This window comes from Bufo bufo, chromosome 3 (assembly GCF_905171765.1).
Source record: "Bufo bufo chromosome 3, aBufBuf1.1, whole genome shotgun sequence".
Taxonomy (NCBI): Eukaryota; Metazoa; Chordata; class Amphibia; order Anura; family Bufonidae; genus Bufo; species Bufo bufo.
Genome location: NC_053391.1, coordinates 640514552 through 640530358, shown reverse-complemented (window position 1 = coordinate 640530358; position 15807 = coordinate 640514552). Strand labels below are relative to the sequence as shown.

The following is a 15807-nucleotide window of genomic DNA, read 5'->3' as shown; positions in this document are numbered from 1 at the left end:
AGGTTAAGCCTGCTGGGTCCCAGCCTGAGCTGACTTACTGGGGTCCTCCACTGTCAACTTCTGCTGTGACACCGCTGCAGGTAACCGCTGGCTGCAGCAGTGAATTGCTCCCCTGGGGTTATGTGGCCAATTGATATGATGCAAAGGGAGCAGGTCACCCGAGCGAGGCAGACAGGAGCCAGCATCAAGGAGCAGGTATTATTCCCTATGCAGATCTGCTGGGGGGGGGGGGGGGATGTGCACTGGAACCCCTCCCCTAAAAGTGGCCAACCCCTTTAAATTAAAAACATAGGTAATAGGTAGAGAAATGAGACAGACACGAGATGAGACAGACACACAGACCGATAAATAAATAGTTCGCAGGAAAAATGGAAATCAACTAAGTTTGATCATTGTTTTTATTACAAATAACCAATATGGATGAAACTAAGCAAGGCTTGTATAAAAAGAAAACTTGGCAAAATTAATAGTCAGATATTTGATGCAATACCCAATGCAAGTATAAGTTACACACCTAGGCTTTATACATTTGTTCCAAAAACAAACAAACATGTAGACAAAATAATTATTAAGGCCCCAGCATCTGAAGGCCCCGGGACAAGAAAGCTAATTTCAGGGCACATTTTCGATCACTTTTAACATGTTTTCAGTTAAATATTACATGAATTTAAAAAATGCAATGAAAATCAACTTTACACAGTATAAAAGGACAAATACAGGTAGCTATAGACATTGATATAGCGAGGAGTAAGAAAACTGTAACTTTATTCATAACTGCAATAATATCACAACCAGATCCAGCTGATTATATTCACACCATAGACTAATCAAACAAGGGGCTTCAGGGAAGACCATAGATGAATATGAGATCTACTGTACTCTATGGTAATACTGGAGGCCAAGGAACTGAGCAATGAGACTTTTACATGAAGGGATTGTCTAATGTGCTGCTCAGCTTTGGTTACATAAAGTGCTAGTTTTGGGTATGCGCAATAGATACAAATTTGTACAGTATATACATAATTTCTGTTCCATTCACATTATACATTTGCATTAAAGCTCAGAGATAGCGCTTCTTAACATTCAGCAAATAAAGCCCTTACTAAAATATAACTATGGTATTTTACTACTTATTTTCTATTTTCTAGGTTTTTACAAGATAAGGCTCTTCCAGTAACATGTATAATGAAGTCCCAATTTAGACCCCTTAAAGTAAGATGTAAAGAGCTGGGCAGAGCACCCATTTATTAGAGGGGTTGTATGCTTTGGAAATCCCTTTTTGTTACAGGGATTGATCACAGGTTATCTCATTGCGGAGTCCCACAGTGGTGATCGGCTATAATCTGAGCAAGAATCTGGCAATAAGTGTTCAATATTGCTTCAGTGCCACCGCAGGAAAAATAGAGAATTTCATGGCTCTCAATTAAATCAATGGGCTGTGAAGACCTCCAGAGAAACTCTTTGTAGCTGCCCTCCAATCTGGCTAAGAGATTAAAGTCTTAAATGGGGGACCCCAACTTTTTACTCAGAATTCCCTAGAAGGGTATCTAAAGGGGTTATGCGGGAAATAATAGTGATGGCCTATCCACAGAATAGGTCATCAATATCTCATCGGCGGAAGTATAAGTCCCGGAATCCCCGCCAATCAGATGTTTCGGAAAGCTCACTCACTGATACTCTGGTGACTGGTGGCTTCCCGGATGCTTACCAAGCACAGCACCGTACATCATATAGCGGCTGTGCGTGGTATTGCAGCTCAGCCCAACTGACTTGATTGGGGTTGAGCTGCAACAAGGCCATGTGACTGATGTACAGTGATGTCACATGGTCTAGGAAGAGAAAGTGGCACTCACGGCGCACCTGGCCTCTTCTAACAGCTGATCTGTAGGAGTCCAGGAAGTCGGACCCTGCCAATCTGATATTGATGAACTATTCTGAGGATCGGTCATCAATATTAATTCCCAAATAACTAATGGGTTTTCTAAGCCATACAACCCCATACATTTCTTTTCTATCCTACAAATGTGTGTAGCCTGTTTTAAGTGGAAGGGGGGGGGGGGGGGGGTGGAGTAAAGAAATTCAGAACATTACATTTTTACAGCAGCACATTTAAGGAGGTTAGTGCGTTGATGTGGGGCGAGTGTGTGACCAAAAATCTTTGAGGTGGAGAAAAGAGCCAAGGAAGCGGACACGGACTAAAGCTGGCTATACACATGATATTAACTTCAGCAGGTACAAACCAAAATCAGGCATACAGAAATCCAACATGTCCAATTCCTCCTTCCTACTAACTGTGATCAGGGAAGAGTTGGAAGGTCTCCATAAGATCTTCAGATGATCATACCAAACTTGGTGGGTCCAGCCAACTCTTCCACTATTTTATGTGTATGGTCAGCTTTAAATACATAAAAACTGGGCCCAGGTTAGTGATATAGGTCGGGGATGCTCAACCTGCGGCCCTCCAGCTGTTGTAAAACTACAACTCCCACCATGCCCTGCTATAGGCTGATAGCTGTACGCTGTCTGAGAATGCTGGGAGTTGTAGTTTTGCAACAGCTGGAGGGCCGCAGGTTGAGCATGCCTGATGTAGGTCAACATAAAAACCCATACATCCAATAAAAATATACAAATTTGGGATTTTATTGACCACAGTGCAGTCAGAGAGCTCACAGAGGTTCCAAATAAAATATAATAATATAATCCTAGCTTAGTGTGCAGCAGGAACCTTTCAAAAATAATGTATTTTTTTGTTAAATTAAATGCTCCACTATTTTTCTAAATGTTTCTACTAGTCACATTAAAAGACCTTCAGGGTGAACTGCCTTCCTGTGAAAGGATGCCTAGTATTGTGCAGTTTAAGAATTACGTCAACCATATTCACACATGTAAAAGAATATGTTCTTGAATTTAAATAATCTTATTTTGTATAAAATTTTCAAGTTTTATAATTATACATGCAGTGCACTCCATTACTCTCATGGCAACATCTGAAGTGAACCGGTCATTTGGGATTTGTGGGAAGGGAAGCATATCAGGATAACGAGTCTTTAGGCCATCTACCCCATAAGCCTCTAAGGTCTGGACATCTTTAGTGAGACCTTCTAGCTGTTGACCATATTCTTCAATTTTTTGTGCAAGGGCTGCTGGTTTAATATCTTTGTCGGATTTTCCTCTGACAGCGTAATCTGCTGCTATCAATGCTAATTTGGTAGAGAGATAGCATTTGAAACACACCCACTCATTTGCATTCTTATGCAGGTCATTTCTTGCAGCAGAAAAGTTAGCCCTCGCCTGCCTAAGCCACCTACGAGCTTCGACAGGGTTACCAACGGACTTAAATGTTGGTGGTACAAAGAAGCGTTTAGAATCATATGCTCCTGTTGGGGCAGAAAACTTTTCTTTGTATTGTTGTCTCTCGGATTTATGACTTGTTGCCTCTTGGTTCCATGAAGAATAAAATCGTTGAAAGGAAGACTTTTCAGACTGAAACCTAGAAGATGGGGTGGTATAGGTTCTTCTTGCTGTCCTTTCAACATTGACATCCACAAATGCTTGCTTCTCTAGTCGGTTGATTTCATTTTGAAGATGTTTAAAAACCTCAGTTGCTACATCAAGATTTTCAGCATTTTTATCTGGGTGCCACTTTAAATACAGTCGTCTTATTATCTTTTTCCTTTCTGATTCGGGCAGCTTCCAGGCTTGCTCTATCACAGTAGTAACTTCCTTTAATATCTCTGGTAAAGAATTCAATTTGATCTTTTTTGGTGATTGATGTTTGGAGGAGCTTGTTTTGTTGCTTTCCTTGTTTGGAAACGAAGGTGCTGTCCTTGGACCGGGAGGCGGAAATTCTGTTGGACTTGTTGGTGTTGAAGGAGCACTATCTTTGTTCTGAACACCATCCTCTGGCCTGGAAAACTTGTACAAATCAAGGGAGCTAACTATTTTATATTCACTATAACCAATGTCTATCTGATAAAACTTTCCCAGAGAACCTGAGATGTCATCATCTTTCTCTACTTCTTGCACAATGATTGCATAGGTATATGTTGGCTGGTATGAGCCAAACGAGTCCCCACCTTCAGCATCCACCAAATATCCAACATATTCACCTGGATAAAAAACATTGGTGGGATCCATGAGCAATGTATAGTGAATTTCTGCTGGTATTGGGGTACCAGGCATAGGAAGCTCAAGTTTTGATTGCTCAGTTGATGAGTCATATTTAACACCTAGACTATCAAGCTTCTCATTGATCCTGTAGATGTCATTGCAACCCAACATTGCAATCAAATATGATGTGTCAGATATGAGATTGTCTGTTGCAGACTTCAAAGTCATTGCTAAAGCTAACAGGAAATTGATATCCTTGCTGTCAGAGTGCTGTATGTAAAGTAATATGACAGCATGTCCATATCGTTTCAAAAATGCAAGAGTTTCACTCTTGCTATAAGGGATAGGGTTAAATCCCTTGACTCGTAAAGTTGTTTGCAGTTTTTCAAAGCAAGACACCTTTAAGCCTTCTCGTAAAGCTTTGCAAAGTTTTATGGCTTTTTCCTCATTTGCTAAAAATGTATTGTCATTTTCATGCTTCATGATTCTTATAAGACCAGTGATGAACTGATCAGAAGACAGTAATAGCTGAAGCCTGCCTTGCAAAGAACACAGTGTACCAAACTGGCAAGATTTGGGCGTCTCTTCATCCAACTGTTCCTCAAGTATGCTACTAAGAAGTCGCGGTCTTAACTTTTGAGGGAGAAGCATTATGATTCTTGTGTGAAAGCCATGGTCCTTTCCCATGTAGCATTGGCTAAGATCAACAAGCATCTGAACTCCAATATTTCCCTGAATTCTGCTTTTATAATGCGGTGCATCATCAAATACTAAAATGCTAGACTTGACCAATCTTCCATCGTGACTTGGGAGGTAAAGTGCAAGGTCACGAATATTTTCTAAGTCATTCCGTACTTTAGCAGAATCATTCTGTAGACTTTTGAGTAGGCCAGAAACCACTCTCTTTACAGTCCGCATTTCATTAGGATCTAGCTGTTTTCCTTCAGAATTCTTGAAAATACGACTAAGAACTTCAACATACTGCTTTGTAGAAACTACATCTTCTGTGCCTAAGTTCTTGAATAGCTGATGAAAGGTTCCTAACTCCAGAGGCAGTTTGTAGAGATATGGTTTAAAGTCAGACTCAAATTCCAGATTAATTACAACCTCTTCTGGTCTTAAAAGCTTCCAGCCATCTTCAACCATCACAAAAGCAACTCCTCTGAGCTGGAACTTGAATTCTTTTTTTTCTGTGCTGAGAAAATCATAGATACTCCTCAGAACCTTTGCTCTTGTCTTCACAATTTCATCATCAACAGTAGTAATGTTGCATATATTTCGACAATTGTTTATCACTTTGTCAAGTGAAGGATCCAAATTTACATTAAGCATTATTAGAACTTGTTCAAGTTGCTCTTGCGGATCAAGTGTACTTTCTTCTTGTTCTTTAATTGTTAATGGGGTTGCCTTTTCGGGCAGAATGGGGCAAGATGTCCACAGTAGCTGCATTACATCTGTCTGCTTGAACTTTGGATTGACTTGTGATCCATTAAATCGTATCAGAGGGAGTGTACCATTTACCTCTTGGTACTGAGGATGAAAGCGTAAAAGTTCTGCAGGTGCTCGTTCAGGACACAAAAAGGGTATCATAGACAATTCCTTTAAAAAGTTTCCAGAAAGCAAATCCGTTCTTTCTTGGAAAACATGATAAAGAATTACATCAACAGTGTTTTGAAGCACTTCCTTTGTCCAACCTTCTGCATTAGCTCGCATACTAATCTCTTTTGCAAACTGCAACAACTGTTGCTGGGAAATAACATGTTTTAGGCCAATATTCTGGAGAAATGTAATCCACGAGAGAAAGAAAGCAGATTGGTTTTTTGGTTTTGTAATTTGTTCCAATTTTTTAAAGAACTCCAGGGGTATGAACAACTTTTCTGAAAGCATGACTTCAAATACTCTCACAGTCCGGTCATAGAAGTGTTTTGCAGGTTTGAGTCGGCCACTGGAATCATGAATAAAGGCCAGGTCTTCTAGTTTTGCAAACAGTTGCTCCTTTAGTGTAGAACTCTCTTCGAGACTGCATAAACAATTTTTCAGGTAAATTAAGTGCTCTAATTTAGCATGATAGGAAAGGTTTTCAAATTTTGGCAACAAATGTTTTGAGTAAATATCTAGATCGTCAACTGGGACACATCCTACTGCAGTGTACAATTCTTTCAAATGTACCTTCTCTTCAAGAAAAGCAAAGGACGATGAGTAAGACCATTTTTCCACTTCCACTGCTGGTATGCTCTTTGTAAGGACGTAACACGTCCCATATTTAGACAGCGTGATGTAACGACCACTGACAGACTTGTAACATGGAAGTGACTTCAAAATGTTAGTTGCATCTTCTGATGTGAGGTGGTTTAAATTGCAGTTAAAATACATCAAAAGGGCATCAAAGTCATTTTCAGCTATCTTTTCAGTTCTAAATGTTAATGTCTGAATCATGTGATGTATAGCCCGGAGAATGCTCATTGGGTTATCTATATTTGCTGTATGTCCAGCCAACAAAGGGAGCAAAAAATTGTCTTTGGAGCAGATTTTGTTCAATGCTAGTTGAATGCAACCAGTCTTCATCAAAGTATGAAACACTTTATCACTCTGTGCATTTGGAAAGATTGTGATATGCATTAGGCTTAGTGGTAGTAACACATCACCATCTGGAATGATTAACTGGCCAGGTGACACAGTGAACTTTATTCCTGGTAACAGAGCCCAATCTTTTAGGGTCTCCACAACGGTATCAAATGTAGTGGCATCAGTTTGGTCTTCTTTGACATTAACTGACTCGCTGATGAAATGCCAAGCACTTTTTAGCCATGATTCACTGGCAAAGTTATCTTTCCATGGGACAAAAACTTTTGTTTTGTACTCTCTTGGAAGAACGGATGAGAGCAGGTCTGCAAAACTGTAGATGTCAAAAACCTTGGCAACTTTGTTTGAAAGCAAAATATTGCTGTACCTCAGATACAGTGTGTTCATAAACAGATCTTTTCGAGATGGAATTAGTTCATGGTAAGTGGTTAAGAATTTTGGTTGCTTTGCATCAAAAATTTGCAATACGTTGTCAAGAGTAATTAGAAGTGGCAGCCCTTCAATTTGTATTTCATTTTCTTCGGCATCTTTTAAGCAGTAATCCACGAGAAGCTTCAAACTGTGAAATAGTTTTAAGTTTGTCTGCTGCAGACGGCAAGGCAGTTTTCCAATATGGCAGCTTGTGTCAGGAGAAGAGAAAGTCATTAGGAACTGACGGACATCTGAAGGAGTTGCATAAGTAACCGGGATGCCTGCATCAACTAGACAGTGAAAAAGATTTGCAGTTTCATCACAGTAGTAAACCAAGTTAAACCCAATTTCCAAGAGGAGATGTTTAAGTCTGTAAACATTTTCAGCTACTGTCTTCCGAGTGGTTATGTTGTAGTCCATATTTTTCATGTGATGTAGTTCATCTTGTAATAAATTGTCAAAATAGGGCCTCCCAGAATTTACAGCTGACATGTTTACCCACGTAATAATGACAGCTGACTGCATGTCAGAGCCGTCAACATTCGGGGCTCGCACTACAGGCAAGAGACGCTTTGAATCTTCATTAATACAAGTATAAATAGCTTTTACAAGGCAATACCAGTCTGGCTGTAAGTCAAGTCTGTTTACTGGAAAAAAAGACAAAAACTTTTTCAAAATGTCCTTCACAGCATGGATTGGCATATTGTGTAATACAGAGATGGTGGGATCGGTTCCAGGAAAGTTTCGTTTTCTTAGTTGCACCAATAACTCTACATAGGCTGGAGCCACTAAGCCGGTCATCAAGCTGTTATTCCAGTCACTTCTCACACCAACCCCATCGTCATCCCGCCACAAATTCCGCCTTGCAGAATCCAAAGCAAAATGTCCATTTACATGAAAAGGAAGTCCTGTTTCAAGTGAAAGGGGCAAAAAGCAGAATGCTCGGTATGGTTTCTTGTAATTGTGGTTAATACAAGCAGCAACTCCACCACGAGGAAACAATGTAATGTCTTGATTTTTGTGAGCAGATATCACACTCTTTAAGACTTTGCCCATGTTAGAGAAGCCAGAGCGATTACAAATTAACCATGTTGTGAGGTTTCCTTCAGAGTCCTCAATATCCATTGTGTAAGTAATCTGTTGGACTGGTATATCTTTCAATAGTTTTTTCTTTGTAACGCTGTCAATTACAGAAGAATGAAATTGTTTGCGCTTTAGTCGGTCACCGTCTGTGATTTTGCCACGAACAGAGTATAACACTTTTAAAGCACCTGTTGTCTTCTCTATTTCACAGATAGAAATCTTTTCCATATGATTCAAAAACATAAGGAGTTCTGCTCCATCAGTACGCAACTTGTCAAGAAGGTTCTGTACCATTCTGTCTGAACAGGGTACTGATGAGATCTCAGAGATTTTTGCCATTTCAGAATTGCGGATTGGAAAACGAAACATTGTTGCACTGGAAAGGTTAAAGTGGCTTCCTAAATATAAATTGAGAACATCTGAAAATTGTGTTCTAAAATCAGCATCCAAATCTCGGAACATGCGTCCGGGGCTAAGTGACGTTGCTCCTGGAGCATATCGTGCATGAGGGTCAAAGATGCATATTATGTCATTGGATGATATAAAAGAAGGACAATCAGTAATGTGGTAAACAGAGTTGAAGCCTATTCCATACTGCCCAGTTTTACAAGGGTTGTCTTCCTTCGTTCCTCTCCCTAAGTTTTGGATGCCTTTTACATCATTATCTGTGAATGGTTGGTTATTGTATACACACAATGCAGGGCCTTGTAGAGGAGTCCACTTTTCATCAAATATTCTGTCAGATGGATGGTTTCTTGGATCAAAGACAAAACATATTTCTGTGGCTTTTGCATCATCAGCATTTTGAAGAAGCTCCTTTAACATCTCCTTTTCTGAAGGATAAGCATTAAGGATGCTTTTAATTCTGCTAGTAAGCTTTTCCTTCTGCCCAAATTCAGATCCAAGAGAAGTAAAGTGAATGTTGGATGCATACCTTTCTAGAGCTTTGTGTCTTTTTGGAATTGACCCAAGCTTTACGGCCACCTCCCTTGGAATGTCAGAATGGCAGTACTTCACAGCAGTGTCTTTTACTTTAATCCATGGACAGTCATTGTAACATAGTGATTTAGCTGGAAGTAGATAGAGGCTGGCATCCGGTAGAAGAATTTGACCATAATTTGTTTCACAAAATTCCTCACTCTTTTCTCGGATAAGTCCCCATATTCCTTCACTAACAATGCGTCTACAAAGTTGGAAATCATTCTCTGATATCTTTTTGTTCATATTTGCATTTTTTATTAATTCAAGTACTGCTGCAAAATCTTTTACTGTAAAGGCATGTTTCACACCAACACTTTCGAACAATTCACGAAAATTATTTTTGTATTTGTTAGGCATCTGATATAGATAAGGGGCAGCTTCAAAGTTGAGATGGAAGGAAACTTTGTCTGAAGTAACATAAATGTCCTCAACAAATATAAAAGGAAACGCCTTCAGTTCTGTGACAACCATAGTCTTTGTAGCCTCATTCAAAAGGATGGCTTCATTAAGAAATTTATAGCATGCATTTGTAATATTTTCCTGGTACAAGGTGTTTCCATCAGTATATTTTGCAATTTCCTTTAACTGGTCTATTACCAATTCAGGAGATGGCTTCTTCAGTAAACCTAAATATTCTTTGACTGCTAAGGGAATGGGACCACACCCCTTAAAAGAAGGAGAATTTTCATTAAGAATTGGCTTTAAGAGACAAACTACGTCTTGGTGTTCAACGGTGTATAGGTCTGTAGCCGCAAACATTTCCTCAATTTTAAAGTCATTTCCTTTCCAATGAATGGAAAAACCAGCTGGTTTGGTAAGAAAAGGCAAAAATGGAGAAGTTTGGCATTTCTTACAAAATTCCTTAGACTTGGGGTCTCTGAACTTAAGTTTTTCATCAATCAAACTTAAAATAATATTGCCTCTCAAGCAAGCTCCAGCATGATCAGCTTTGTTAATCAATGGAATGGATTCAATGCGTTCAATTAAATCTTCCCATAAAATGTCATCTTTCATCATGCCAAGTTGTACCAACTTTACCAGCGCTACTGGGTTCAAGTAATTCTGGTATGTTCCATAGGGAAATCTTCCATCACTGTTGTCATACAGTTTTGCTACTCTACCTTCAGGATGGATTAGTCTAGAAGGGACAACCAATAGGTGCCCCTCACTGGAGCATGGAATACATGGTGTAACTTGAAGAATTTCACTAAATGCCTGTATTCTTTCATTCAAAACAAAAAGCATCAATGGATCTCGTAACTCAGGTTCGATTTCTGCTATATGAGGAAAAAATACTTCTGAAAAAAACTGATGTTCGGAAAATGTATTTTGAATCAGCACATCAGTACATCCTGCTTCTTCAAACCCTAGTTTGACCCATGAGGGCAGTTCTACAGCACAAAGGTTTTTTGAGCCAGTCTTTTTTAAATATTTCATGAAAATTTGAAAAGCAGCTGGTCCGATATCTGGTCTCTTAAGTAAAGAATCATCCAGAAATCTCACATTTTTCATAGAAACCCAAGATGTTCCATCAGAAAATACTTTCACACGGTCTTTGCCCTTTCCTTTGGCAATATCTTCGTACAGTCCTTGGCAAACGACAGAAAAGTCATCATGGACATAGTCAGGGTCTGGCCAAATAGAATAGTAGTTGTAGTTCATGAGCTCTCCACTGGTAGACATGTCCCTTAAGACGCAAAGAGCCTCTAGATAAGAACGTACAATGACATGTCTCATGAACACGGTATTCCACCTTCCCTTTGTGTCTGTTTTCCAAATTTCTTTCCGATTTGAAGTCACAGCAAAGCAACCATTTATGTGCAAAGGAAGTCCAGTTTTTATGCGGAGAGGTAAATAGCAAAAAACTTCACCAATATTACCAGAAAAGGGTTTTACTGTCCATTTTCCATTTTGACTTTCAGAGAGCATCACTGCCACACCACCACAAGGCACTAGCCCAAGTCTTTTGCCACTATCACTCAAAGCAAATTTCAAAGCTTCACTTATATCCATACAGGAACATATAAGCCATGTTGTCGAGTCCACAGTTTTTTGCGGCAGTTCCTCTGTCATTCTCTTAGTCTGTCCGGACTTAGTCATCTCAAATATGTTGGCTGGTTCATCTTCTGAACCTCGGAATAATGGAGAATGAAGGTCAACTATTCGCCTGAATACATGGTGAAACTCTTGAACAGTGATCAGCAAGATGCAAGATGATTTTGGCATCTCGGCTGGATATTTCTTGGTAGAACTACAGATATTCATGACTTTGGCAGCCTCTGTAAGTAGCCTTGTTGGATTAGTTAAAACTTTTGAGGAGCACATAGATTTTTTAATAGTTACTGTGTCTTGAGCTAACTCTGGTTCAGTTTCCTCAGGCTTTAGGTATTTTAAGACCATTGAGTTTACATTCTGAGTGAAAAGTATTAGTCTGTAGCCACACAAGCTAAATTCATCCACAAGGGTGTAAATGTCTGCAGTGTTGTAACATGAGCTGCTAATTTCACTCATTTTGGCTTCTTGTTGTGTTCTAAAGGACAGTCGGAAAAGTGTACCTTTGTAGCAGTACGGGGATTCAACAGCAAGTGGTAGATGACAATTGAATACACCTAAAAATGGCTTGAACTGATTGGGAAATTTGCGAAGCCTTTTCTGTTGTTTGCTCCAGTTAATTTTGATGCCTGGGTTAGATTTGTCTCTGATATGTTTGCTAATGTGATTAATATTTGGATCAAACATGATCATAAATTCTCTACTCATAATAATGGGAATGTCTGTGATGTGGTAGACAGAGTTGAATCCTAGACCAAATTTTCCGACTTTGTCAACCTCACTTCTTTTTAAGGATTCTCCAAGTCTTGTAATATTTAAAAAATCTTTATCAGTAAACTCAGAATTATTGTAAGACCATAAAGCAGGCCCATGACATGCTGCCATTCCTGGATCTAGAAGATTTTCCCTTATGTCCATATTTCGTCTCATGTCAATCATGAAATTGCACTCACTTGCTGATGCATCATCAGCATTTTGAAGAAGCTCCTTGAAGATATCAGACACAGAAGGATATTCTTCCAGAATGTTTTTGATTCTCACAGTTAGCGGCTCTCTTTGGCCCGACTGTTCAAAACCCATATTTTCAGGGTTAATAAGCCGTGTACTTAAACATGGTACATTCAACCATTCTGCTGTCTTCATTGGTATATCTTCATGTACTAATATTATTGGTTCCACAGAGTCTTCAAGAAGATCATTCAGGTCATCAACTTTGATATCACAGTAGCAACATTCATGAATTGGTCTCATTATAAGTTTTGAAGGGTCTTTGTTATTATGCACAGGCAATGGTGTATCTAGACTGACTGCAATCTGATGACCATACATCCACCTTACAATATTCAGCATTATGCTAATGTTCTGCTTGTTATCCCCTTTATCCATGGGTTGTTTGCTTTGTTCATATATGATGTTAACAACGTCAAAGATTTGTCCAGGTGTTAGTTGCTCAATTGAACCACAAAACTTAAACAATCTGTGAAATTTCACCATGGTGTTTGGTATGCTGTGCAAAAAGGGCTGAAGGTCAAGACTGTAGGTTGACATTATAATTGCTTGCCTAGGGAAGCAAAATGTTTTGCCTGTCCAAACCCATGGAAAAGAGATTGCTTTGTAGAGCTCTTTAGCCTTATCAAGACATTCCTGCATGAAACCATATATCTCTAGAAGAATGTGCTGAAATTGATAATAGTCCTCATCAGTAATGGTTTTAGAATTATACCAGTCAACTACAACTTTTAGATGTTTCAATACAGCTTCAATGCTAGGTTCCTTTGAAACGCCAAGGACTTTTTCAATATTGTCATGCATATTTTCCACCAATGGAACCGAAGAGCCCACCAGAACAGCATAAGACACACTGCACATTTCTCCAGGAGCATACAGTGTGAACTGGTCTCCAAGCCAAACCAAGGAATTGGGATAATTTGGTGGCCGTTCTTTCACGGCAGGTAACCATTTGATCTTTTTTAATAGGGCTTTTCCCTCTGGTGACTGTACAAGTTTGTAATTTCTTTTTAAAATTATGAGCAAAGTTTTTGCCTTTTTTACAACAACCTCATCATTTTTCCCTGATCCACCATGTAAAGCCTCAATTTTCTTAGCTATTTGAACAATGTCTTTTTCTAAAATATGAGAATCATTTTTTAGACCGATCTGTCTAAGAGAGTGTAATACATCTGAAGAAGTAAATATAGCAGGTGGAAAATACAGTTGTTCCTCAGTACAAAATAGGTTCAGGAGAGCTTCTACCTCTGGATCAAAAAGTTCACTGGCTGATACAAGTCTGTTTTTGTTAATAGGTATGAATTTAAGACTTGACAACCAGTTAATCACTGCATGGTTTTCATTCTTTAAGAAGGTTAAATTTTCAAGAACCCAGAGCATAACATTTTTCCTTTCTTCAACAGAAAAAAAACCCCTGTCAACGTCTTGCAATATAATTTTCAAGCAGTCTGTGCTTTTTAGCTGTTCCACCTTTAGCATCTTTGCAAGTCGAATGGTCTGCTCGTCACTGCTGTCAATTACAGGAAAGGAAAGACGGGTTTTAGGTGGAAGTCTGGCATTGTGATGAAGCACTTTACACCCTCTTAAGAAAACATAGAATGTTTTTTGTTCGTCAGCCTCTTCAATCCTTTTGAAAACCATCAACTCTTGTATGATTTTCTTTTCTTTTTCATTTATGTCTGTTAGACTAGCAAGGAACCTCCGCAAGGCGTCTTTGTGAACTGGGGTCAATGAAGCAATCTGGCTGGACAGCTTTTGAAGAGACATCCTGTCCATTATTTGTAAAAGAGCACAAGGAGTAGGGGAATAGACATATTTTTTAAGAAGAGGATGTTGAATGGCTGGATCTAAACATGTGAGGACAATACCCCCAAGGATTTGAATTATTTCAGCCATATGTTCTGGAAGCTGAGTGTCAGACACATCATCATATATAACAGGAGAAGGTATCCTTAGTCGAATGAGTTCCAGGATGGTTTCTTCTTCCTCTTCCAGCGGTTTTGTGGGGATAAGCGGCATATCATCGAGGCATGTCAAATCTTCTGAAAAATGTATGTACAACAATTTCCAGACCATTTTGAGCCATGAAATGGGAGGGTGTTTTTTGTCTTTGTTTGGAAACCATTTTACAACCAAGTCTCTTATTGGCCATGTTGTATTCATAATTTCTTTAGTAAGACGTATAAAGCGTTCAGGATTCAAAAGTTGAAGCTGGGTACAGGGTCGACCTGTGGAGAGAACAAAAAAAAACAAGGAGTAAAGTCTCTATAATATAAATTCTTAAGAGGGTTGTCTAAGATTAAAAATAAGATAGTTTGCCTTTTTCCCCCCAGAGAGAGTGTCATGTCAGAGGTTGTGTCTAATATTGTAGCTCACCTCAATTCAAGTGAAGGCTTTAATGCCAGACACAGTCTATGCACAGATGTGGCACTGTTCCTGGCGGAAAGGAGTCAAATATTGTTTATAACTGTGGACAACTCCTTTAATTTATTGAAAGCCACACAAAACCCTATTTTTCTGAAAATGCATTAATAAGTTACTATACAGGCATTACAAAATTATTCCATTAAGAACTTTACATATTTTTCTTTCTTACAGGTGTTAATGCATGCGGTTTGTGTCCCGCATTTTCTGCTGGATCAGTTTGCCAGATCGTAGTGCCGCAGGTGTGAAATTAGCTTTAGTTTTATGAAATCTTTCTGAGAGAGGGATAGGAAAACATAGCAATACTGCAGCTAAGTTTTTACATCATAAATTTTGCAGCATTTATTTTTTGGCATATATAACAGTATAACTGTATTCTCTGAGTGAGTATGATTATAGAGATACTAAATACATAGAGTTGCATTTTACAATTTTTGCGCAGTAAAAATGCCTTCTTTTTTTTTTAAATGTTTTCACATCGCCTAATCCCAAGACCCAGAACTTTTTTATTTTTAATTTCTACAGATGTGTGAGAGCTTGATTTTTGTGGGGTGACTTGTAGTCTCCATTAGTATCATTTTGGGGTACATAACACTTTTTGATTGCTTTGATTAGCTGCCACCGAAAAAAGTCAATAAAACAGCAGCAATTCTGGTGTATTTTTTGTTATTTTTTATGGCATTTAATGTACAGGATAACCTACATGATATTTGTGTGGTGTGGGTTGTTACAGATGCAGTATACCAAATATGAGATTTTATTTTTGAAATTTTTTCCATTGGAATTTTTTTATTTAATAAATGTTTTTTTTTTTACTTTTTTAACCATTTAATAGTTTCTCAAGGAGACTATAATAAGCGATAACTTCTAAAAATACATTGCACTATTCCTATAGTGCAATGCATTTTACAGTCAGTGCTATACTGACATTGACCAGCAGGCTGTGCCAGAGAGGCACAGCCTGCTAGAAAATGCTGGAGGCAGGCTTGGGGCTACACTAGGCTCTGGTCTGCCTTTACTGACATTAGTACCCCACAATCTAATTTGCAGGGTGCAGATAGAAGACAGAGTGAGTCATGTCAGTAAAACAAACACTTTGTTTAAATGTATAGAACAGCTTAAAGAGCTATTCTGGTTCCTAGATATTGAAGAACT

The 15807-nt window shown here is 38.8% G+C and overlaps 1 protein-coding gene across 3 annotated transcripts in view; it reads right to left on the bottom strand.

Moving 5' to 3' along the window:
* Nucleotides 1-380: 380 nt before the first annotated feature.
* SACS (sacsin molecular chaperone) overlaps nt 381-15807 on the bottom strand; it is a 102506-nt gene continuing 87079 nt past the window's right edge. For all 3 annotated transcript variants that reach the window (XM_040426203.1, XM_040426202.1, XM_040426204.1), the window contains one exon: nt 381-14456. In XM_040426203.1, the coding sequence (XP_040282137.1) occupies nt 2908-14456 (11549 nt within the window). In that variant the 3' untranslated portion in view covers nt 381-2907. The remainder of the gene's footprint in view (nt 14457-15807) is intronic.